The sequence below is a fragment of the Sinohyriopsis cumingii genome, chromosome 1 (genome assembly GCF_028554795.1).
Source record: "Sinohyriopsis cumingii isolate HCF-2022 chromosome 1, ASM2855479v2, whole genome shotgun sequence".
NCBI classification, from domain to species: domain Eukaryota; kingdom Metazoa; phylum Mollusca; class Bivalvia; order Unionida; family Unionidae; genus Sinohyriopsis; species Sinohyriopsis cumingii.
In genome coordinates, this window is record NC_142961.1 from 175,462,529 (window position 1) to 175,489,959 (window position 27,431).

The 27,431-nt window shown below is 34.9% G+C and overlaps 1 protein-coding gene across 1 annotated transcript in view; it reads right to left on the bottom strand.

Annotated features, from left to right (window-relative positions):
* The window catches only part of LOC149808426 (glucosamine 6-phosphate N-acetyltransferase-like), a 43,051-nt gene continuing 15,620 nt past the window's right edge, over positions 1-27,431 (bottom strand). The window contains exons 4-6 of the mRNA XM_089977073.1: positions 24,216-24,346; positions 23,402-23,463; positions 1-17,627 (exon numbers count right to left, since the gene is read on the bottom strand). Coding sequence (XP_089833199.1) covers positions 17,474-17,627; positions 23,402-23,463; positions 24,216-24,346 — 347 coding nt within the window. The 3' untranslated portion in view covers positions 1-17,473. The remainder of the gene's footprint in view (positions 17,628-23,401; positions 23,464-24,215; positions 24,347-27,431) is intronic.

Sequence of the window (27,431 nt, forward strand, 5' to 3'; positions counted from 1 at the left end):
TATGGTATATATGTTTATTAAAACCGGTTGTCACAAGCAGTTTTTCTTCCTTTAAGAATTTGGTGGAAAAGGAAAACAGAATACTTTGCGACTTAATCAGACAAAATAATATTTTAACTCTGAAAATTAATATGTGGAAGTATCTGACACAGAATGAAACCTGAAAATGGGTAAATGTTTCACCAAAGCTAATTGGAGGATACAATAAACACACATATCAACATACATGACTGTACCTGAAGTTGATGCTCATGACATTAAACAAATGTCTGAAAAAAACATATTCTAATAGACTACAAGCCGGTATAAGTGATTTTGACAAAGGTAAACTCACGCAGATGTTGACATAATCACGAGGACGTTAAAACGTCTTTGAAATTGCATTCAAAAACGGTATATAAAAAATTCACGCAAATATGCAGCTGGTGTAAATATTTATCATGTACAGTTTTTACTTGATCCTAAAATTTTCAATCATGAACAATTACAATGAAATGATAGTAATGGCAAGATAAACACACTGTTACGAGTCTATGGTCTTAAAATAAGTAACAGACAAGAGTGAAGACAGCAAGCTTTGTAAAATTTAAATAGTTTATGTCAGAGTCTATTTAGTTGCATGTAACCATTTACATGACTTTTTAAACCATTAATCTGTTTGACATAAAGACAATAAAATGAATCCATTCAAGACGAACCCATTAAAAAATTGCATGCTTAAATTGCACATGACCTTAAGACATCCGCTTCTAAAGAGTTGTTCATACCATGTTTGCACCCTGTAATGCTATCTATTATGTCATGGCCTGAAGGGTACGTTCCCTGGTATTTCAGGAATCAGACCTTGGCTCTAGGAACTAAGTATTGCAATTCGAGATGCCAACCACCCCCACACCATCATACAGATCAGGATCATTGTAGCACCATGAACTGCCATAGATTTACAGGCACATGAAGTCTTGTTGGTACACTTATAGGACTAGTGGTGTATACTGGTACACTTATTGGATTTGTGGTATAGACTGGTACACTTATTGGACTAGTGGTGTAAACTGGTACACTTATTGGACTTGTGGTGTAGATTAGTACTTACTGGAACAGTGGTATAGACTGGTATACTTACTGGATTAGTGAGTATAGACTGGCTCACTTATTGGACTAGTGGTATAGATTGGTACACTTATTGGATTAGTGGTATAGACTGGTACACATACTGGATTAGTGGTATAGACTGGTCCACTTATTGGACTAGTGGTGTAGATTGCTACACTTATTGGATCAGTGATATAGACTGGTCCACTTATTGGACTAGTGGTGTAGATTGCTACACTTATTGGATCAGTGACATAGACTGGTACACTTATTGGACTAGTGGTCTAGATTGCTACACTTATTGGATTAGTGGTATAGACTGGTACACTTCTTGGACTAGTGGTCTTGACTGCTACACTTATTGGATTAGTGGTATAGACTGGTACACTTATTGGACTATTGGTGTACTGGTACATTTATTGGACAAGTGGTCTGGATTGGTACACTTACTGGTATAGTTTTTTTTACACTTATTGGACTAGTGGTGTAAACAGGTAAACTTATTGCACTTGCAGCATAGATTGGTACACTTACTGGATTAGTGGTATAAATTGGTACACTTATTGGACTTGTGTAGATTGGTACATTTATTGGATTAGTGGTATAGATTGGTACATTTAGTGGACTAGCTGTGCAAACTGGTAAAGTTATTGGATTTGTGGTGTAGATCGGTAAACTTATTGGATTCGTGGTGTAGATTTGCTTTTGCTACTCACAAATCTTCAGTTTCAGCATTTTTAACATTGTCACTGATGTGCCTTTCCATCCATCCCATCCATCTTCCACACACTTTGTTTCTGGAACATACTTTTCAAAGTGTCCAAGATATCTCTATTAGACTAGTGGTCCTGTTGTATTTAAGCTACCAGTATCACAATTCAACAACTTTAATATATGCAGTATTTTTGTTTGTTTGACAATCCATCCAATGGAATTGTGGTAGCTCTGTTGACTGGCCAAACAAAGTGCTGAAAATGCCACTTAAAACCAACAAACCAACCAACCATACATCCAGTATTCACATTTCTTTCTGGAGCAAAACATCAAACCATTATATCTCAATGAAATCTGATATACATAATAAACTAGTGGTGGAGATGTGACCTTTGTATTTCAAAATTTGTCAGTTTCATTTTTTTAAATACCTTTTTGTTCATTTTATCTCTTCTTTATCCATCCAACATGATTCACACCTTTATTTCTGGTACAAAACTCCTGATGTCTATCACTTCCCTGTATTTTTTGTAAATATGAAATTCTTATATAAATATTAATAATAATAAAAACAACAACAATAATAATAATAATAATAATAATAATAATATTAATTATAATGATGAGGACTTTGTACAACACCTAATCTTTAGAAGCTCTAAGCACTTTACAACATTAGACAACACCTAAAACAAAAAACATAATGACATGATTACAAATAACAAACACCATGAAATTTCTCATAGTGGGAATAACGAGTATATGATTGTCAGAAGAGGAGCACAAGTATCTTGTTGGTGTGTACACATGGAGGAGGTCAGATAGGTATGTTGGACTAGAGTCCATCAGTGAAACATAGCACAGAGAACAAATTTTATGTTTGATTCTGGATCGAATGAATAGCCAGTGTAGGGTACAGAGCTGGGGGAAAGGTGTGCTCTGATTGTGGAACTCTAAGGATGATCTGAGCAGCTGTGTTTTGACCTTTTTGAAGTTTCTGAAGTAGATATTGAGATGAACCAGACAGAATCGAGTTACATTAGTCCAGTCTTGTAAGTACTAATGAACATACAAGTGTTTTAGTGGCATCAACTAAAAGATATTTGTAAATGGAGCTGATGTGTCTCAGTTCAAGATATGCAGCCTTGCATATGTTCATGACATGTTGGTGCAATGTGAGAGTACTGTTCAGAGTCAGAGTAACACCTAGGTTTTGTACTGACTGTGTGAATTTAATGTTGGTGTTGCTGATATTTATTGTTTGAGGTAAAGGATGTGAATGAGAAAGTCTTTGTGTTGTGATCAGAATGGCCTCAGTTTTATCATCATTCATCTACAGCTTGTTACATGTCATCCATGATTTCACATCAGAAATGTACCTCTCTACACCTTGGATGGTAGGATCAACTTCAGTTGGGTGGCTAGATTTGTATATTTGGGTGTCATCAGCATACAATTGGTGAGGCACTGGATGACGACCTATGACACTTGAGAGTGGTTGATTTTTTTTTGTGTTGTTGTTGTAGGGCTTAACGCCATTTTTCAGCACATGATAGGCTATACATGGCGGCCAGTATTAATGGTGGAGGAAGAACCCAGGAACACACCGGGAAGAACCACCGACCCTCGAGAAGCTACTGGCAAGCTTTCTCACATACCCACATTGGCTGAATCTGAGGCTCGAACCTAAGCAGACAGAGGTGAGATGGCAGTGATTCGTAATGGAGAGTGCTTTAGACCACTCGACCACTCAGGGCCCCCGAGAGCGGCTGACTGTATATAATGAAGAGAACAGGTCCAAGAACAATCCCCTGTGGAACACCACAACATAGATCAACTGGGCTGGAGTGTATTCCATTTGCAGATACAATTTGTGTCCTGTTGACCAAGTAGGACTTGAACCACTGTACCATGAATGCCAAATACATGCTGTAGACGGTTAAGCAATATATAATGGTTTATTGTGTCAAATGCTGCAGCCAAATCAAATAGGGTGAGGACTGTAATCTTTCCGCTATCAAAAGCAGAGAGAATGTCATTAACTACTTTTAGAAGAGTAGTTTCAGTACTGTGGCAAGGGTGATATTCAGACTGTTCATTACTAAAAAGACTGTTTGAATTCAGATGAATTACAAGCTGGGATAGAACTACCTTTTCTAAGATTTTTTATATGAATGGGAGTATAGAAACTGGGCAGTAGTTCTTTAAATCGTTATGGTCTAGTGTTGGTTTCTTCAGCAAAGGCTTTACAATGGCAGTTTTGAAAAATGATGGGAATTCCCCGGATGAGAGTGAGGTATCAATAACATCAGTTAGTGAAGGCAATACTGGATCTAAGCACTCAAGCAGCAGTGATGTTGGAATTGGATCAAGTTCTCATGACTTTGGAGTACTCTTCATCAGGATTGTACGTACCAAATCCATAGAGACAGGTTCAAATGCTGCTAATGGTTGCCGCTCAAATTCTGTAACCCAACAACTGTATGGTGATGATGAGTCAATTGAAAATGTGGTGTCAAGCTCATCTCTAATTTGTACTTTGTCACAGAAGAAATTTGCAAACATGTCTGGAAGGTCGACTGGAGAGAAGGTAGTTGGAAGTGGTGTAGATTTGTTCCTTGACATTAGCTTGCTAGTAATCTCGAAGAGCTCTTTGCAGCTGGAACTTTCCATGATCTTAGTAGTGTAGTGTGCTGATTTCGCTGTATGGTCTATATTTGTGACATTCTTCTTAGCAGCTTCATAGATTTGCTTATGAATAGTGAGTCTGGTGGAAAGCCAAAGCCTTTCAGCTTTAAGGCGGTCTCTTTTAGCAGTGCAAAGCTGGTCCCTCACTGCTATACCATGGAGAATACTTATGAATTGATACTCTGTACTTCGTTGCTAGGGCATGTTTGTCAAGCAATGAATGCAGGCAGTTATCGAGTCGCTCTGCTGTAGGAGGTAAGCAAGTTGTTAGGGTTGCTTGGATGTCATGCATTAGTTTGGATCTATTTATCATACGGAGGTTTCTATTAGTAGCAAATAAAAGTGGAGGGTTAGGGACTGATATGTCAAGATGACATATAATACAGAAGTGATCTGATGCAAGTTCATGGGATACCATGGAAGACCGTATATATGAAATTGTCAAATTAGTTTGTCTCCAAGCAGACATTTTCACAGGGTTTGGGATGTAGTTTACTCCCGTCTTCATGCTCCCCCAGCCCCCATGTATTTAGCACTGTTAATAAACATTTTTATTTCCACTCAAACCATTCAACATATTTCAGGAAAACGTCGTAGACATCAAGCAAGCTGCATTGAGGCATGTTTAGTACTAATCATGTTTATCAATACGATATTTTGTATATTACCATGTAAACACAATGTAGCAGCATATTTGTAAAAATCTAAAGTGATGGACCATAGTGTGTTTTTGGTAGGAGTCCCTACAGAAGCATGAGACCATGGTGTACATTCAGTAGGAATCCCTACATAAGCTTGGGACCATAGTATACATTCAGTAGAGTCCCTACATAAGCAGGGGACCATCGGTTGCTTTCAGTAGCAGTCCCTACATAAGCAGGGGACATGGGAAATGTCATTTTGTATTGTTAAGTCTGTGTCAACAGTATCAAGCTTCGGATTCTGTTCAAGGTTTTATGCATTATGTCTTCTGCATTAATATATTTAGCTTACACCCAAGTACCTTTTTACTGAATGCCTCAGGTTTGTATCCTGATTTGCTTGCCCTGACTCAAGGTTGTGTTCAGTAACTATATATGTTAGCATACGGCTATTTGTAGGTAAGACTTGTTGATCTTTGGAACCATTGTTTTTATACAAAATTAAAATTCAGAAAAAGCTATGAAACTATGGCTTAATCAGTGATGATATAAACTGAAAAGTTGCATCATCTTTGTCTAGATTGCAAGGCAAGTCTGGCATGTAGATTAATGATGTCAGTCTGTTTGTCTGTCTGGCATCAACATCTGAATAGAATTTATCCTTGTTTCTCATACTCTTCTCTGTCACCAGTTACACAACCTGAAATATGAATTCATATTGTACAACACCATTCAGACAAAACTAGGTTGCTCTGACCTACATGTATCTTCCACATGTGCCATGTTTAGCAGGTTCTTGAACTCTTCCTTTGAGTTTTGTAACTTGATATCTAGAGTTCATTATGGAGTACATGGGTTTTAAAACATGGGTCCCTATGACCTCAATATTATATTCCAGTTACTTAAAACAAAAAATTGTGGGTATTAATTTTCATGGCATGGTTGCTTGTACTTAGATCTAGTAAAGAGGTCTTATGTAAAAACCATTGTTTATTAGAACTTTAAATTCATGGTTTCTAACAACCACAACTCAACATAAGAGAGTAAGAATTCACAGCACTGAAAAATTCATTATGGTCTGGTATGAAGATGCAGGAACCCTATAGTATTTACCTTTTCCATTGGTTTATCTGTCTGTTCACACTTCTTTGAACTACGAAAGCTCTGAAACCTATGCACATAATGCCATCTGGTAGATGAACAGCCTAGATGTGTCTTTTAAAGGATATCTGCTATCCTGATGGACTGAATGGCATTTTTCAATCAATTTTACATCTTCCCAACCTCTGTAAACATCTCAAAAACTATTGAACTTACTGGATATTCTCCTGTTTGTCTTTTGCTTTTTTGTGCCTTTGTCCAGGCATACAAATTAATAGCTTTTTCTTTCAGTGCTATAACTTTTCAGCATTGATTACCCATAATTCCTTAGCTAGTGATATGTAAGAGTTCAATCCAGAATGGTTTGCAGGAGCCAAAACTGGCACAAGATCTGGCCTCATACTGATGAAACCGACGAGCACAAAAACTGAACTCTGATTCAAAACACTAATCTAAGCAAAAACATTTCTTTGAGTTTCCCACTATCATGAATTTGACAAGCATAGAGAGAGACAAAAAAATAATACAGAAACTTTGGACATTCTAAATTCACTGTGAATTATATTATAAATCAAAGTTTTAAAACTCTTAGCACAGGTTCAGTTTATGTCCTCAGTTTCTTGCCTTCAGGATTCTGGTCCTGGCCCCGTAGTCATGAGACTTTCTGAGCATAAAAGAACTTAACTCCAATGTAAAATTTTAGAATTTAAAACCCATCCTTAATGTTGCTCAGTCTTGTGAAACTCGGCATGCATCTCAATAGACATGTACAAACAAATGAACATCTGGTAATTTGAGCAATTCTTAGATATCAAGATTTTTAAAGTTTGAGCGTGAATGCAAGTTCTGTGCTCAGATAGTCCTGTGGTCATAAACATTTTGAGCATGAAAATCCAGTCCAAGCTCAAAGTCTCAAAACAATTACAGCCAGCAGCTTACATGAGAACAGAGTAAAACAGACCAATATTAAGCATTTCACTGACCTGAGTAAATCTCAGAGACTGCTAAAATTAAGCAACCTTGATACACTCCAGGTTCAAGTATCATATCTGGCCACATATCCTCTGAACTTTCTCAAAAAAAAAACTAAAGTGCAATATTCATTAACTTTAACATTATGTAACTTTAATTAGAACATGATCAGACTCTATGTTCTTGTTGTTGGTTTATACCATTTTTCAGCACATGATAGTATAACTGATGGAGGAAAAACACGGGAAAACTCTGGTATGAACCACTGACCCATGGGAAGCTACTGGCAATTTTTCTCACATACCCACACTGGCTGAGCTCAAGGCTTCAACCCACATAGACATAGGTAAGATGGCAGTGATAAGAAAAGACGAGTGCTTAACTTTCCTTCTCATATGCAAAATGAACACTGCAGTAGATATAATAAAAAGATATCTAACTTTCCGCCTCATGTGCAGCATTTCAGTGCTATAGATAAAAGTATTTCTAACTTTCGTTCTCACAAGCAAAATTTACACTGCTGTAGATATATCTAAATTTCCTTCTCACATGCAAAATTAACACTGTTGTAGATTTGATATAAGTATATTTAACTTTCCTTTTCAATGCAAAACTAGCATGCTGTAAATAGGATGCAAGTATATTTGACATTCACATGCAAAATAAGCATGCTGTAAATACGATACAAGGTTAGCATATCTGGCTTTCACATGCCAAATTTTCATGCTGTACATAAAAGTATATTTAAGTTTCTCTTTCAAATGCAAAATGAACACTGTAGATACGAGCACATTTAACTTTTCCTTCTCGTGCAAATTTAACACTGCTGTAGATAAAGACATCTGACTTTCCTTTTCACATGCAAAATTAACACTGCTGTGGATAAAGACATCTTTCCTTTTCACATGCAAATTTAACACTGCTGTAGATATTATACAAGTATATTTGACTTTGCTTTTGACATGCAAAAGCTAACACTGATGTAGACATATACATATTTGACATTCATTTTCACATGCAAAACATTCCATTACCTGCATTAGACATCACTTTCCTTACTCAGATGCCATTTCAGCACGTTTGATACAAGTACATCTTACTTTTATTACTCACATGTCATTTCAGTACATTTGATTTGTGTTAAGTACATCTAACTTAAATTTCATGTCATTTCAGTACATTAGATTTGAGTTAAGTACATCTAGCTTGAATTTCATGTCATTTCAGTACATTAGATTTGAGTTAAGTACATCTAGCTTGAATTTCATGTCATTTCAGTACATTAGATTTGAGTTAAGTACATCTAGCTTGAATTTCATGTCATTTCAGTACATCTAATTTGTGTTAAGTACATCTAACTTGAATTTCATGTCATTTCAGTACATCTGATTTGTGTTAAGTACATCTAACTTGAATTTCATGTCATTTCAGTACATTTGATTTGTGTTAAGTACATCTAACTTGAATTTCATGTCATTTCAGTACATCTGATTTGTGTTAAGTACATCTAACTTGACTTTCATGTCATTTCAGTACATCTGATTTGAGTTAAGTACATCTAACTTGAATTTCATGTCATTTCAGAACATTAGATTTGTGTTAAGTACATCTAACTTGAATTTCATGTCATTTCAGTACATCTGATTTGTGTTAAGTACATCTAACTTGAATTTCATGTCATTTCAGTACATTTGATTTGTGTTAAGTACATCTAACTTGAATTTCATGTCATTTCAGTACATTAGATTTGTGTTAAGTACATCTAACTTGACTTTCATGTCATTTCAGTACATCTGATTTGTGTTAAGTACATCTAACTTGAATTTCATGTCATTTCAGTACATTTGATTTGTGTTAAGTACATCTAACTTGAATTTCATGTCATTTCAGTACATTAGATTTGTGTTAAGTACATCTAACTTGACTTTCATGTCATTTCAGTACATCTGATTTGTGTTAAGTACATCTAACTTGAATTTCATGTCATTTCAGTACATTAGATTTGTGTTAAGTACATCTAACTTGAATCTCATGTCATTTCAGTACATCTGATTTGTGTTAAGTACATCTAACTTGAATTTCATGTCATTTCAGTACATTTGATTTAAATACATCTAACTTGAATTTCATGTCATTTCAGTACATTTGATTTGTGTTAAGTACATCTAACTTGAATTTCATGTCATTTCAGTACATTTGATTTGTGTTAAGTACATCTAACTTGAATTTCATGTCATTTCAGTACATTTGATTTGTGTTAAGTACATCTAACTTGAATTTCATGTCATTTCAGTACATTTGATTTGAGTTAAGTACATCTAACTTGACTTTCATGTCATTTCAGTACATTTGATTTGAGTTAAGTGTATTTAACTTTGGGATTTTAAGCATGAGGTGGAGTTTATTGCTCAAAAGGTTTTGAGAATATGAGGACTGGCCTAAAGATCCATTGATATGCTGATATGGCCTAAAGATCCATTGATATGCTGATATGGCCTAAAGATCCATTGATATGCTGATATGGCCTAATGATTCATTAGATTGCTGACATGGTCTAATAATGCATCAGTAGATTGACATGACCTAATGATTCATTAGATTGTCGACATGGCCTAATAATGCATTAGTAGACTGACATGACCTAATGATTCATTAGAAGGCTGACACGGCCTAATAATGCATCAGTAGATTGACATGGCCTAATGATCCATTAGAAGGCTGACATGGCCTAATAACACATCAGTAGGTTGACATGACCTAATGATTCATTAGATTGCTGACATGGCCTAATAATGCATTAGTAGACTGACATGACCTAATGATTCATTAGAAGGCTGACATGGCCTAATAATGCATCAGTAGATTGACATGACCTAATGATTCATTAGATCCAATAGTAGGAGCACCTGGTTTAAAAATCTATCCATAGGTTGACTTGACCTTAATGTCCATTATTAGGCTGACTTGGCTTTAAGGTCCATTAGTAAGCACCCAGGTTTTAAGATCCATTCATAGGTTCACTTGGCCTTGAGATCCATTCTTAGGATGTCAATCAAATATCATAGTACATTTCAAACAGACTGAATATCAAGAGGCTGAAATTCATAGAGTTTATAAAATTTAAGTCTACACATTCCTCTTAAATCTAAGTAAGATAACTGTACAGTTTCCTGAGTGGATTTTTCTGATATGCACCTTAAAGAATGCGTCTGGAGAAAAAATTATAAGGAAGTAGAGGGGAAAGTGGAAGTTTGTCAAAATGACAGACTTCTTGTTTTTAAATCCTGGTAAACTTGTTTGCACTGTTATTGATTGTGGCCATTTTTTAATGCATTAGTAACACTACAAAAGTTTCTTGTGAACAAAGCAATTTACATAATTTGAATGCAGAGGGATGATGCATTAACAAGGGATGATGCATTAATAAGGAATGATACATTAACATTGCAGTAAAGCAAGGATGTTCTTATGTATGTATGTCTGCATAACGTTTAATGACACATCAGAACAATCCAGGCTACTTACTGCCAAGTAAAGTCAGGCATATCCAAAAAGGCATACAAGACAAAAGCGAAAGCAAACAACAATAAACTTCTTAAAATACAAAGTAGATTTTTTTTATATCAACCACACTCTTAAAAAGCCCAGGACTTCCCAGCATGAATATCGTTATGGGATGCATTCCAGATCAAACAGATTTCCTCCATTAGCAACATCAACTGACTCGCAGCAGGGATCATTCAGCCTACAAGTCCAAGGTCAGTTGGAAAATGATGATGTAACAATTCAACATTTACATGCATGCTGATTTTAAGTCTGGCAGCAGAAAACACTGTAAAGATCAAACCATTTAAAAAGTGTTAACATTGTGCAGTGATTTGAGATTGCTGTTAATTTCCAGAAACTTACATGTCCTGAACTTGAGAAAATAACATCATTTTCAGCAATTTATAAATAATATAAATCACCATATAAAAGAAAATTTGTAGCCAGATTTTTAAAAAAATCCCACCTGCAATCAAGGAAAGCATACAAAAACACAAATTCATAAATTGGATTCAAAGCCTATATCAGTACCAGAGAGTAAATATATTCTTCACATCAGCTGAAACACACTGCATCAAATTTAAAATGTGAACACCAAAAGAAGAAAGTTCAGTTATTTTGAAAAACAATTTTTTAAAATTTAGTTAGAAACAGTGTAGCAGAACAGGGGGCAGAAATTCTGGTAATATTGGCACCATCTTAACAAGTCAATGTGGGCAACTTTCTGCAAGATACTGTAAATATGGATGGTATTATGTTATAATCTGCAATAACATTTTATTAATGGGATGAACTAGTTACAGTATAACACAGTACCAGGCTTACCCACAAAATGACTTGCCAACAATTACCCACAATGATCTGCAAAAATCGCCAATTTGTATAGAAATGCCCTTGTTTCCAAGTTTCTAATTGTCTACCATAAATCATGCTCTGTAAATGAAATTTAAATTCATTTAACTGCTTGACACGACAACTGTCCTGTTGCAAAGGTCTGTAGTTGAAATTTGATTTGAAGTATTTTATTTAGAAGACTGGAAAGATTTATTTACTTGACCGGGTCAAAATAAAGTATAAAAGATGATCAGGGCAACAACTATTCACCATTGTTTTCAGGGCAACAATATTTCATCATTAATATGTTCAGGGCAACAATTAATCATCCTTATTGTGTTCAGGGCAACAATTATTTATCATTAATGTGTTCAAGGCAACAATAATTCATCATTAATGTGTTCAGGGCAGCAATTATTCATCATTAATGTGTTCAGAACAGCAATTATTCATCATCAATATTTTCAGGGCAACACTAATTCATCATTAATACTGTCTATGCTTACACATATCATAAGCCCAACCGTAGAGAGAATAAACTCAGACTTGCCATCCCATAATACTTTCAAGTAAATAATGTAAACACTGCCAGCATATTATGGGATGTGAGATCTGGGCCTATACTATATGCTGTTGCATACACATTAACATAAGGTAACAAAAGATACAAAATCAAACTAACAGTCAATTTCACATGGATCAGATAATTATAGATTAAATAAAAATATTTTTAAAACTTCATACATCTGGACATTAACCCTGTCCTCTGAAAAATTGTAAATCCCAATGTTTTCAGCTAAGACTACAGTAGAAATAAATATGAACAAAAATCAAAATATATATGTATAAAGGCAAATCCCACAATAACATCCACTAAAAAATGAAGGTATGGAAAGAAAGACGTTTAGTTAAATTTTAAAAAATATGACACAAGAGAAACAATGAAATTTGGCAGCATTTACATAGTACTACTGAAATCCCCAAAAAACAAATTAATAGTAAGATGGGAGATGGAAATATATGTACAGCCCATCTTTAACCAAACCAACCTTTCTAAGGCTGTGCACTTTCTATGGGTAATCAAATGACACAATGAGATATGAAACATGAAAAATTATAACTCTTGGACTCTGCCTTCTTCATGATGAATACACCGGCACTGTTCTTCTGTTCTTTTGTGGTAGACAGTCACAGATTTTGTTTAGATTTAAAAAGATCACTTCTTCAATGTGTCTGTTTTGACCAAATCCTTGAATATGAGATGTGTTAGTGTGTCAAAATGACAAAATGATCAATCCAATGGGATTCAAGGGATGTAACCTTGGTTAAAGTTTTTTTTTTAATGTTATGGGCCGTGATAAGTCAGATTTAATTCCATACAAACCTTCTACATCTCAACACTCAGACTTCTTGGAAATAACTCTGTGCTTAGCTTAAAGGTAAACTGTGATCATGAAATTCTCTACGAATACAAGCACAAGCTGTAAGTATGAGCAAATATGAATATACATAATTTACAGCCATACCCTAAAAACCTCGGCCACTTAACCAGGGATCACCACAGACCATCATTACACCTGCAATTATTAGATTCATAAGAAAAGGCAAATTGCATTTTTAGTAAGAACTTCCAAGAAGATTAAGGTTAGTTGCAACAGAAGTCCGCTAAAGTAAATCTAGTATTAATGGCCTTGTTCAACCAACTGACATATTTCTTAGAAGAAACACAGCAGAGTCCTAAATGATTGTCTGATTGTTAGATGATGCCTTTCCTAGTGATCTACTGCAAAGACTACACCCTGAGAATCATAAAGCCATGTGATTACCCAGGAACAAATTTCACTTCACACTAAGTGCTTTAGAGATTCCTTAATAATAAATGTTGCATTAATTGTGCTAACCCATCAGGTGCTCATCTCAAGTACACTAATTGTGCCAACCCAGCAAATTCTCATCACTAGTACATTAAGTGTGCCAACCCAGCATGTGCTCATCTCAAATACACTAATTGTGCCAACCCAACAGAGGCTCATCTCAAGTACAATAATTGTGCCAACCCAGCAGGAGCTCATCTCAAGTACACTATTTGTGCCAACACAGCAGGTGCTCATTTCAAGTACATTAAGTGTGCCAACCCAGCAGAGCTCATCTCAAGTACACTGTGCTAACCCAGCAGTAAACTATGTATTTTGGTGATGGTAACAAATATATATATATTTTTAAAATTCTGTCACATTCACAAATGTTAACAAGAAATATACAGAAATAGTCTTAATATGTTGTCTTTACATCAATGCAAAGTTAAAATACATGGGGAATTGCACTTAATGATGTTGATCAGAAACCAATATATAACAAGCATTCCAAATGCTCTGGATCTTTGATTGTTTTTTCCAAAGAAAAATTAGACAAATCAAACTTGACAAAGCACAGTGCATCAAGTCTGATAAACTGGCCGTGTGCTTTTGAGATCTACAGATATGTATTTTTAAGGCAGACAGCATAGGCAAATAACAATTACAAATGTAAAAACATGAAAAAAATGTCTATCTACATACCATTTTTGTTACTAAAACCAAAATGAAATCTAATATTAGCACACACACATAAACATATATATATATATATATATATATATAAAATCAAAGTTTGTATGTATAGAAGCATGTATGATCATGATGATGCATAATTACTGTATAATTTCCCAATAATTATTTTTTCATACAAAAATACCTTTCCTACTTCTATTTGGAATCTCTAAATTTAATCCTCCATGTGATTTATCCAATTCTTTTTCTCAAATCTATTTTAGGGCTGTTCCATTTAAATATACATGATACCCAGTGAAGGCAGTTTTTTAAAATATGTGCCAGGGTACTTCGATTTCACAGATTGCCTGGGTCCCATGCATGTTTTAATGGAATAACCCTTACATGGAACTGACATGAAAAACCTCTTTTTCATTTTTGTCATGATAACACATTAAGACTTCTAATTTATTATAATTTTGTTATGTGAACCTTTTAATTTAATACAAACTGTAATAAAAGACAATTCTTTTTCAGACGAAATAATACATGCATTTACCATTTTAAAATATACACAACCAGTTCTTTAAGTCATTATACAAAATACAAAAGTATCGCATACTGCATTCAATTTAATACCCACAGTGTGCCTAACAATTATTTGGGTAAGCGGCATTAAGTTAAAGCTTATTAAATCAAGTCCACAGTGAAAAAGTACGTGTTAGATGAGTTAACTACCTTTACATGTGTCAGGTGCTCTCCAGTGGGAAGGGTTATTCTGAGTAAAGAATATTTAAGATCCCAAATTCTGAAACTGATTTACCCAGCAATGTTACATGGTAATGGAGACACCAGCAATGTTAAGTGGTAATGGAGACACCAGCAATGTTAAGTGGTAATGGAGACACCAGCAATGTTACATGGTAATGGAGACACCAGCAATGTTACATGGTAATGGAGACACCAGCAATGTTACATGGTAATGGAGACACCAGCAATGTTAAGTGGTTATGGAGACACCAGCAATGTTAAGAGGTAATGGAGACACCAGCAATGTTACGTGGTAATGAAGACACCAGCAATGTTACATGGTAATGGAGACACCAGCAATGCTAAGCAGCAATGGATGGCGATAATAAGCAGAGATTCTGACAAGTTCCATGGAAACAAAGGTGTTCTATGCAGCTTTTTGCAATCATTTCTTTTCATAAGATGCACTGAGATCATAAGGCATGGTCAACACTGAATATTTTGTAGCAGTTTTGACCCCAAAAAGAGTGCGTGCTTATTTAGGCAATTAGCTGTATTCTGTTTAATATGGTACAACATTAATGCCATATGCTTTCAACAGAATTACTGTTCATACTCATTAAAATAATCTTACATTTGAAACCCCATAAAACACACAGGCAATCTGAATCTTTGGATATATATATATTTCTGACAAAGATAATGACTTTTGTATAGTCTTTTAGTTGATCAAAGATACTTTGTCTAAATGATGATATTTTTTTTGTTAGAAAAATGGAATTCACAAATAACATTATTAATACAAGTGGAATATGTATGCAATTTCTAGCTACATTAAGGAAAGTAAATTAACAAATAAATGCAAATACAGATAATTTCAATCAGATGGAACTGACTAAATAAATGTTAGTATACTAGCAAGTTAAAATGTTTGTGAAATACTGATATGAAAACATATCAATTTTTAAAGGTAATGGTTTTGTGTACACTAACGCAAAGCAATTTGTACTTTCATGTTACATTAATTAAAAACAAACAAATGCTCTAATACAAACATGAGTGGATTATCAAACTGCAAGCAAAAAAAAATCAATGCAAAAGAATGGAATACTGAAATGGAATTAAACATTAAAACTTAAATCACTTGCGAAGCATAGTATTAAAGCAAAAATATAATTACTGATTTGTAACTTCAATCATGGAACTGTCTGTCCAGATCATCAATGGCACTTGTAGCTTAAGCCTTAAGATGTTTAAATGTAATCAAAGAATTTTACAGTTTATACAAATTTCGCAAAATTTAGTTGACTTGTTAAATTTGTTATGTTCTATATTAGTTTTTAGATTGACAGTAATGTCTGCTTGTTCATACTGCATGTATACATGCATCAAATGTTGGAAAACAAAGTATTTCTTTTAAGTTTGTGTCTTATCCATGGAAGACGAGGTATTTGAATCAGCCAAATTACAGAGGCTGTAAAATCCCACAGGTAGCTGGTTTATACCATTTACAAGAGTTCTTGCAAAATTAGTCCCAAATCATGCAGAGATTTCTATGACAAGGAAGTCTTGATACTGTATTTAGACTGTCAATGCTTGATCAAATGAAAATGAAATCTAATTCACTTATAAAATGGATCATACCATACTTGATCGGAGCTTTTACAAAAACAAATTGACTAAATACACATTAACTAAATTTTTAATCGTAAAAATAAGCAAAACTGTTTAATTTAAGCTGCCAACATACTGTGCCTTTGATAAGCATAGTCAATGTTTGATGATGGTCCATCTTGATCAATATAATCTGTGTTATCAAGATAAATTCCAGATGATCAATATAAACTGTGTTATCAAGATAAATTCCAGATGATCAATATAAACTGTGTTATCAAGATAAATTCTAGATATTCCACGCATGATTGAAATGATAGTAGTTTATCACAGTTAGAACACTGACATTAAAAAGAGCTGAATCATCAAAAGGTGCCCTTAATTAGTCTAATGAATCATGGTCATTTGACTGCTGAAGAGATTATATATAATCAAAGGTGCCCTTAATTAGTCTAATGAATCATGGTCATTTGGCTGCTGGACAGATTATATATAATCAAAGGTACCTTGATTTAGTCTAAATAATCAATGTCATTTAGCTGCTGGATTGATCATATATAATCAAAGGTACCTTGAATTAGTCTAATTAATTAATTAATGCCATTAGCTACTGGATAGATTATGTACAATCAAAAGTGCCCTTAATTAGTCTAATGAATCAATGTCATTTAGCTGCTGGATAGATTGTAAATAGCGAGATTAAGTTCTTGATGATGAAGACTGTTTTAATACGTTTTAACTTCAAGGTGTTCACAAAATACCCCATGGAATTTAAAAACTAGCTTTATACCAGTGTGCAAATTACCCAATTTATTGATTACAGCTCTGCTACATGTTGTATTATTTCCCAAGGTTTTACATTATCCATGAAGTGAAATATGGCACTAAAACAGGTGATATATTAATTCAATATACGTATGTGCAACACAGTTTTAAACATATGGTGCAGAATGATTGAGTTTCAATTCCTTGTTTAAGATTATTCCGGATATTCTACATTTCTTTGAATCGTCGACACATGTAGTTTTGTCCCTCCTCCTTGGCGAGTCCAAACTGGGAGTAAAAATTGACCATGTTGTCCTTGCATTCCAGTGACACCTTGTAACAGCCTACCTGCTGGCTTAATATCATCAAAGTATCCATCAATCTGCAACAAGAGAATTTGAAAAAGAAATCTGAAAAAAGAAAATTCTGAATAACAGTTACAATAATTTCATTGCATATAAAGATCATAACAATGTGTCAGACTAAAAGATAATCATGCAAAAGTAGCAACAATAGAAACAGCTGCAAAAAGATGGTGGCGAAATCCAGTCAATTTAATTTTTCCTAAGCATTGTACTAAACAGTGATGGAACTATTTGATGGGTGAGGATAATAATACCCATACCCAAGCAGATTGCTGAGAAAAAAGTGTCAATACAGTAAAATTTGAGATTAACTGGTCCAATCAGGAAAATGAAAATATTTGTACACAGGAAAAGATATACAAAAAAATTACATCAGGGACTGAGAGACACTGTTTATTTGTGTAATTAACAGTTTAATGTATTAGAGGAAAATACATTTTTAAGTAAATTATGATTCTCCAAGAATACATACCCAATCAAATTAACACTAGAGATATAAGGCTGCTACCTCCTGAATTTACCCTACTAAAAAGACAAAAATTATCTTTTCTGTCTAGCTCATAAAGACAAAGGACAAGAACTCTTACCTGTTACCTCCTCCTGCTGTGTTGCTAGTTTTTAAGCTGAGCAATATACCAATGACTCTCTACTTATTTTGGATCAGAGTAAAATCCAGAGTAAAAGGCCAGTTACCGGTCATTTAAAGTTCTCTCTAATGTGCCTTTCTGTAGAATGGTGTGTTTCTCTTAACTTAACCAGACCAGATTTGACTGACAGGGTCCTTGCCAGAGAAGGATCTTCCCAAAACTGAAGCCAGTATCTTTGGAAGCACCAATGGGAAAGCTTGGAAGAGAGGTGTGTGGCAGAAAAGGGAAAGGGGCCTGTAAACTTCCTTCATCAGCCTTTCTGGCTTATTTCTATAGCTACATATGGCTGAGATGGAGCCTTAGATTGGGGTTGTTTCCTGGTCTGGGGTTACATCTCTGTAAAGAACTTCACTGGAGGCCTAGACAGGTCATGTAGGTGAACAAGTTTCCTGGACATTTTCATTGGATCAGGAGCTGATGCAAGGTACTGGTGTTGTTGGTCCTTCAGGTCTAAGATGCCAGAGGAGTGGGAAGAAGCAGCCCTAAGGTGGTCTTTTAGACTTCAGAAGTGTCCAGATCAACATCTATGCAGAGTTGGAGCAGCTATTTAGACAGTGCCATGGACATCTATAAAGCATGCCTTGAGATTTTAGCAACTGACTCCAACAAGTATTGTAGTATGGCTAGAGACCAAGATTCTGCCTTGTAAGACTGAAGGAGACAGCCAAAAACAGATTGGCATGTGAGGCTATGTTGATGAGCATCCTAGCCTTAAGTTCCAGCACCTTAACTGGAAAGAGAACCAGCTAAGGTGCTGGGCATAAACACATCTCTGAGAGTCTCTCCAAACTGAAGACGATTTTCTTGTCCTCTAATTATATGGGCATGGAACTCAAATTTGGGTAAAAAAAGGGTGGTAAACATCCTATCTTAGCAAATGGCCAGACCTTTTCATCCTCTGTCACCTGAGTTGACAGGTGGGAGAAGGAAGAGGACCTGAGGGAAAGAGGATGCAAACATGCCAACCCCTGACAAGGAAAAAGTGTAATCCAAGTGAACAAAAAGAGTAATCCAAGCAGAAAAAGAGTACTCCACATATAACATACTAAAAATTCAACGAACAATGATTTATTTGCCCTCTGGTCTTTTAACATCTTTTACTGCTTCAAGTTTTCATATGTAGCACTTTTACCTTTAGAAAGCAAAAGATTAACATGTTGCATTTCAAAATACTTTGTACCAGCTGAGACCACAAATGTTTTGCACACAAGTAGAGCACTAAGTACTGGGTTACTGAGTCTGGATCTGAATTCAGTTTTATTTTTGTTAACAATACTGAACAATCTCTCACAGTCAGCATTAGAATGGTAAAGAACCAATATTCCTTTCATAACCTGACAAAGAAGAGGAAATTTATATCTTCCAGTGACTGGGTCTTTTAGCTGGGAAATAAGGTGCCATTGCACATCAACTCTATCTGCATTAAGTATATTGTCAGGTAGGATGCCAACTTGATACTTCAGGAATTCTCCTTCCAGATGATCCAAGGTAGACATGGATGGCAATAGAAAGGGATATCTCTTGACAAAGAATCTAACACTTTTAAAACATTTTGACTGTCTCTCATTTACATCGGTAACTGAAGTATTTAAAGCACTTCATCTCCATATGGAAATTTCTGGAGCATGTAATCACAGGCTGTAGCATAATAATCTCAAATATTATCATAGAAAACCTTCACAGCAAGAATAGAATTGTGTTCTATGAATTCTCTTGCTTCTGCACCAATAGCAAGATCTTCATTATCTTTCTGGTTTGCTCTGTCACGAAAGTCTACATCAGCTAAAAGCTTGGCTGATGAAATGATTTCTGGTTTAATAAACCTTATTAGCAAATCTGACAACTGGTTTGACAGAATCTTGTGCATAATATGAATGCATGCTTCTTCTTTCTGTAAGACAACATTTGCTGCATCAAACAATGGAATGGCTCTCTTCATAAACAAGCAACACAGCTTTGTAACTGGATTGTTAAGTTTTTTTTTGAAAACCATCTCACACTTTGATTCTTCCAAACAGTGAACAAATTCTGTTTCTTTCTGTGACATCTTAGTATCTACTTTGCTAGTTTTGTCCTTAGAAGAATGAGAAGATCCAGTATGCTTTGTACTCAATTTATCCTCTGAAGAACCAGATCCAGTTGGCTGAATTAATTTACTAACAATGGGTTGAAGTTTTCTGTCACAAGATTATCTTTCACAATCTTGGTCTGAGCCTGGAGGCCCTCATGCTGGATGAATATAGGCTTCTCAAATAAAAATTCCATGGATTTAAATTTCTTCCTTTTTGATAACCCATCCTCTTTATTGTTAGTATTTCTATCTATACTTTTATCTCTTGTCCTCTTCTGACTTATAATAACATACTCTGCTTTTGTGCTACTCTTCTTAACTTTTTTCCCCGGTTTCTCTCTGCAGATTCACTTTCAGTTTGAAAGAAAGCTTATAGTGCTGTCCAAAGCTCAAGTAAATGGCTAATACATTTTCCAAGGGATAATCATCTTGTACACACATGCTTTATAACTTTATAGTCTTAAAGATCAAACTGATCTTGTAACAACTTTAGAGCTTGTTTCCTTTTACTACTTTTCTCCAAACAGTAGTAGATATCAATTAGCAAATGACCAAAATCTACTTTTAACTTATCAGCAGCCTTTCCAGCAGCAAGGTGCATCAAATGACAGGGACAGCCTGTTATGTACACTGATGGAGACATTTTCAAAATATAGGATGCAACTTCTTTATGAATTCCAGTCATCAATGATGCATTATCAGCTGCAAACCCCATACAGTTCTGCCAACTTATGTCATGTTTCTTCAAAGCATTATCAAGCAAATCAAAAATGTTTTCTCCAGTGGAATATAATGTTAATTCTGGTAATGAAAGAAGGACACTCATGACTTTACCCTTTTCATTGTCAAAGTATCTAACACAGCCTGGGCATACCTTTTTGTTGTCATAATCACTACTCCCATCTGTGGCAATACTAAACGGCCCAATTTTCATGGCTTCTGCAATTTTAAGTGAAGTATCTTCTGCTAAATACAGAATACTAAAAGATGATCTTGTTCTTGCACAAGCATATTTTTCAGCAATTCTGGAATCAGGAAACATTCGTTTGAACAAAGGACCAATGTGGTCTGCTAACACTAGGGGTAGTCTGTGTTCTATTAAGAACTCAGTAAATAACACCTCTGCATTTATAACATTCATGTCCGCACTTGAGTTCTGCTGTAAATAAGAAGTTACCTCAGTATTTGAGTTAGTAGGATGAGCTAATTTGATGTGTTTCTTTGTCTTCAAGTCTTTCTCCACATCAAATATACCACCATGATCAATATTAAAATTGTTTCCGTACAGCCTGCAATGGGCATGATGCTACCGTAAAATGGAATGCTGTATTATGCCATTCATGTATTCATCTTTGAATCTTTGGAGGATTTGTTTTTTTTTGTTGGTCTTTTTCTGATCCATCTGTGAAATTATTGGAAAAAATATTTGTGCTCTAACACACACATCGACTAGAATCTATCTGAAGACTTTTAGCACCAAATATTAAAATTCTTTCCACACAGCCTGCAATGGACATGATATTGCCCTCGAATGGAACACTATTAGGTCATTCGTGTCTTCATATCTGGAGGATTCTGTTGTTTTTTGTTTCGTTTATTTTTATCTTTTCTAATTCTTCTATGAAATTATTTTATAAAATATTTTTGCTCAAAAACATGCACTGACAAAAATAAATTAGATTTTTTAGCACCAAATACCTATAGAATGGTTCTGTACCAAATATGAACTAGGACAAAGAATCTGCGAGTAAAGATTAAAAATTAAAAAACCAGTCTGTTCTCTTCTCACTAAGCCATACAGCTGCTACAAATAGAATCAGAGGTCAAAAGTTTGAAAGTAGAACCAACATGTTTCTTAGAAACAGGATAGCTGCTATAAATAGATTATTATGCTGTTAGGAAAATGCATGCAAGTCCATGGACAAGCGTACTCTTATACTGTAGTTACATAGAAGCCATTTTTTCTAGAATATGGCCTGTGTGATTAATGGGATGTTAATAAAAGCGAGAAAACAAATTATTGATTTCTTTTGGAAGGTGGATATAATGAAATCACGTAATCCATACATGTTTACGTCTAAGGCGTAATTTAGTGAAAAAAGTATAATGATTAAGCCAAAAGCGTAATAGTTGGCATGTATGAGGATGAGGTGCTGCTTCAGACTTTTCTTTAGCGACCTCATCAGAGTCCACTAAGATCAACACGCATGCTTCCAATCTCATGTCTGTCTACTGATGTGGAAACCTAGTGGTGGGGTTTTCAGTGAAGGATCCCATGTGTCCCGATGATGAGACAGAAGGCTTTTTCTTTCTCCCCTAGTATATATGCCTACTTTGAGGAAGGTCCTTTACCTTGTCTGAACACAACAGGAAACACAACCATCCATATGGTCACATCTAGTTTAAGACAGACAGGCATTGTGTGTATGTCTGCACACTCTGTGACATTTTATTTCAGCAAATGAAACATGCCCTAAACCAGAAACAATAAATCAGAACTATTGACATTGATAACAAATGGTGTGAGGCATCTACCACAACTGAACATCAACAATACATCACCTGTCATTACAGTACTGATGATAATAAGTGACGGAAGACCACTGAAAAACACCGTATAACATAATGATTAAAACTGAAGCTCATTACTGATGATAAAGACTGGTGCAAGACTCCATGTGATCATCCAAGATAGATATATATAAAGATGAGATCACAAAAAATATTCAGGACATGAATGGAAAAATGAAACACCTACCCTAGATGTCTGGAAACATCTAGGAATAACTGGATTCATCATAAAAGTTGGAACAGTTATGACCTAAACTATCAGCAAAGCAACAAATAAAACAGAAGCCAATAACCTCTGTTTATGGGGACCCTGTCTATGAATCTACAGTCGGGGTGGTGGTGTAAATTTGGGTTGCTCCTTTGGAAGGATAGAGGAGGATGCTAAGAACAAAATGGCATGCAAGGCTGTAGTCCATTTGTACATGCTATGAGGGTGAGAAATAAATGAGAAAAGCACTAATTGCTGCTGCAAATGAATACCTAAGCACCAACAAATACTTACAGCTTTCCTAACTGCTTTCCTCTGTATTGGTCACTTACAACAAGATCTTCTATACGGCCCCTCTGGAAAAGATATAATATTTTGTATCCTCTGTAGAAAGGAATATCTTGGCTAGGATATGTAATAGCTAGGATATGCAACAGCTTGGATATACACTACATAGGATATGCAACAGCTTGGATATATAATACATAGGATATGCAACAGCTTGGATATACAATACATAGGATATGCAACAGCTTGGATATACAATACCTAGGATATGCAATAGCTAGAATATGCAACAGTGTGCATATACAATACCTAGGATATCTCATTTAAGTTATTTCTGGACACTTTTCTATCAACCAGTGGCTACATGATGCTTACTTGTTCTTAATACTGTACACTAATTTTTAGATAGTAACAGAACAAGTGTTACTTATATTTCAATATTTGCCACTATAAGCAAACAGGACATACAGAATTAAGAACAGCTGGTTAAGCTGCAACTGGTTGAGTCCCTCTGTCTTGTATGCAATTCTTAACATTATGGGATATATATCAAATTTTTATCTTATTAGTTAAACAAGGCTATGAAGGTGAATGTTTTTTTTTAGTTGTTTGTGAAGCTTATTATTATAGAAAAAAGCATAGAACCTGATTTTTTAGCACAGAAACAAATTTTCAGAACATCAATGCATTATTAAAAGACAAAGGTCCTCCAACATTCTAGAAAAATCTGTGTAGAAATCAATAATGTATATGCATGCACAGTAATGGCCAAATAAACTTCCCTTTACATGGGCAAAATTTGTAAACATCAATAACTTACAGATGAGCATTTCCGTATAAATTTCTGCTCAACAGCCAAAGTTCCTGATCCTATCACCTTCTTTGTCATTGTGTCTTCGATGACAACAACATAGTAACTATTTGGACATGCCTCCATTGCAGTGAACCGAGCTGATAAAAGAAAAGCATGTTCTTATTAACAAAAAAAAGGTTACTTCCCTATATTCAAATGAAAATATATCACAGCAAGTCAACTATAAACAAAATATACAAGTGTAATCTGCACACCCTCCTAAACAATAATAGCCAATCAGAGTGGGATTTACATTCTTTATTGAAGAGCAATTGCTTCAAAATTTCTTTTGGTGTGGCCATTGCAACAATTGTAAATAAATGGGAAGGGAGATTTTTATATGGTGAACAATAAAGAACCAACTTGTTCAAACTCTAGGCTAAATTGCATATTTTGAACACAGCTGATTTTAAAAGCACTTTGTTTCAAGATGAATCATGTTCACTTTATCTGACTGGGTACATTTATCAGTCCAATAAAACCAGCCATAGAAACTGTGACGGAACTGCTGGTGATTGCTGATCTGGACCTGCCAGTGAACAGCAACTGTGGAATTGTCACCAAATGCACATAACAGTAAAATATGTGACATAGCTATGGAGTTAAAATATGTGACATAGCTATGGAGTTAAAATATGTGACATAGCTATGGAGTTAAAATATGTGACATAGCTATGGAGTTAAAATATGTGACATAGCTATGGAGTTAAAATATGTGACATAGCTATGGAGTTAAAATATGTGACATAGCTATGGAGTTAAAATATGTGACAGCTATGGAGTTAAAATATGTGACATAGCTATGGAGTTAAAATATGTGACATAGCTATGGAGTTAAAATATGTGACATAGCTATGGAGTTAAAATATGTGACATAGCTATGGAGTTAAACATGGACAGTAACTAATTTTCTCAACCATATATAAAAATCCGTTACAGAAAAGGAAAAAACCACCCTGAGCATGAGAACTTAGAAGTCAAAGTGTATTATGGTTCATTCTTATACCCCTATTTTCATGATTTAAAGCAACAAAAAAAAGTTACAACAAAATCCTGACATGTGACTGTGATCTTGAGGATAATATCCCCTATGCAAAAACCAAGACATCAACTGATTACATAATGTGACCTTGAGAATAATATCCCATACGCAAAAACCAAAACATCTATTGATAACACAATATGACCTTGAGGATAATATCCCATATTCAAAAACCAGGACATCTATTGATAACACAGAGTGATCTTGAGAATAATATCCCATATGCAAAAAACAAGACATATATTGACTTAAAATACTGAGATGCAAAACCCCCGGCAAGAACCACCGACCCACGAGAAGCTACTGGCAGGCTTTCTCACATACCCAGACCTGAAGACAGGATCCCCCAATGAGATATGCAACACACCTTCTTGTGATTATAGATGGTTAAATGAAGTTCTTCTGTTTGAAAGGGCTCAAAATTAAAGAGCAGAAAGAGTAGTGTAACGGAGAACTCAAAATGATGAAGAATGACATCTGCCTTGAAGAGAGGACATCCAGTGTGGTACATGACACACATACTCATTATGATCTCTGAGTTCTATCATTTAATCTACAACAACTCTTAAATCAAAGAATGGGAAGGTGTGATGGAAAACTTAAACTATTAGGCAATAACACTGACAATGAAGATAGGACTCTAGATGTGGTACATGACACATCTACTGATGATACATAAGTACACGAAGTTTAATTACTAAATTTCAAACAGCTCTAAAGTTTTAAAGGTAAAGGTAAGTATAACGGAAGACTTAAAATACTGAGATGCAATTTTGACCTTGACGATACAACCACTAGTGTGGTCCACAACACAACTTTAAGTGACACTATACAAGTAAGCCAAGCTTCATCCTTTAACCTCAAAAAGCTTTACAATTATAGAGCATAAGGAAAACTTAAATGATCAGCCATGACTTTGACCTTCACAACAGAATCCCCAATGTGGTACTTAACATAATGACAATATATAGATATACCAAGTTACATCTTTAAATCTCAAATGAAGTTAGTTAACTGGAAATGAAAGTGCGATAGAAAATAAAATATTGAGCCAGGATCTTGACCTTGAATACAGGAAACACAATTAAGTAAGCAACACACCATTTTAATTTACTGATAATGTATAAAAATACAAAAGTTTCATCCCTTAAACTCAAATGACTTGAAAGTTGTAGAGTGGATGGAAAAGTGTTATTGAAAACTTAACATACTGTGCCACAACCTTGATCTTGGAGAGAGGGCCCTAACTGTCATATGCAACACTCTTTCCAAGATGCTAATGTATACCAAATATCATATGCAACACTCTAACTATTATGCTAAAGTATACCAAATGTCATATGCAACAATCTTTCTTACTATGATACTGATGTATACCAAATATCATATGCAACATTCTTTCTAAAATGCTGATGTATACCAAATGTCATATGCAACACTCTTTCTAAGATGCTGATGTATACCAAATGTCATATGCAACTCTATGATACTGATGTTTACCAAATATCAAATGCAACACTTTTTCTAAACTGCTGATGTATACCAAATGTCATATGCAACACTCTAAGATGCTGATGTATATCAAATGTCATATGCAACACTCTTTCTAAGATGCTGATGTATATCAAATGTCATATGCAACACTCTTTCTAAGATGCTGATGTATACCAAATGTCATATGCAACACTCTTTCTAACTATGATGGTGATGTATACCAAATGTCACATGCAACACTCTTTCTAACTATGACGGTGATGTGTACAAAATGTCATATGCAATACTCTTTCTAAAGATGATGCTGATGTATACCAAATGTTATATGCAACATTCTCTCCAACCATATACTGATGAATACAAAATGCCATATGCAACACTCTTTCTAACTATGATACTGATGTATACCAAATGTCATATGCAACACTCTTTCTAAACTGCTGATATATACCAAATATCATATGCAACACTCTAACTATGATGCTAAAGTATACCAAATGTCATATGCAACATTCTCTCCAACCATGATACTGATGAATACCAAATGTCATATGCAACATTCTCTCCAACCATGATACTGATGAATACCAAATGTCATATGCAACACTCTTTCTAACTATGATTCTGATGTATAACAAATGTCATAT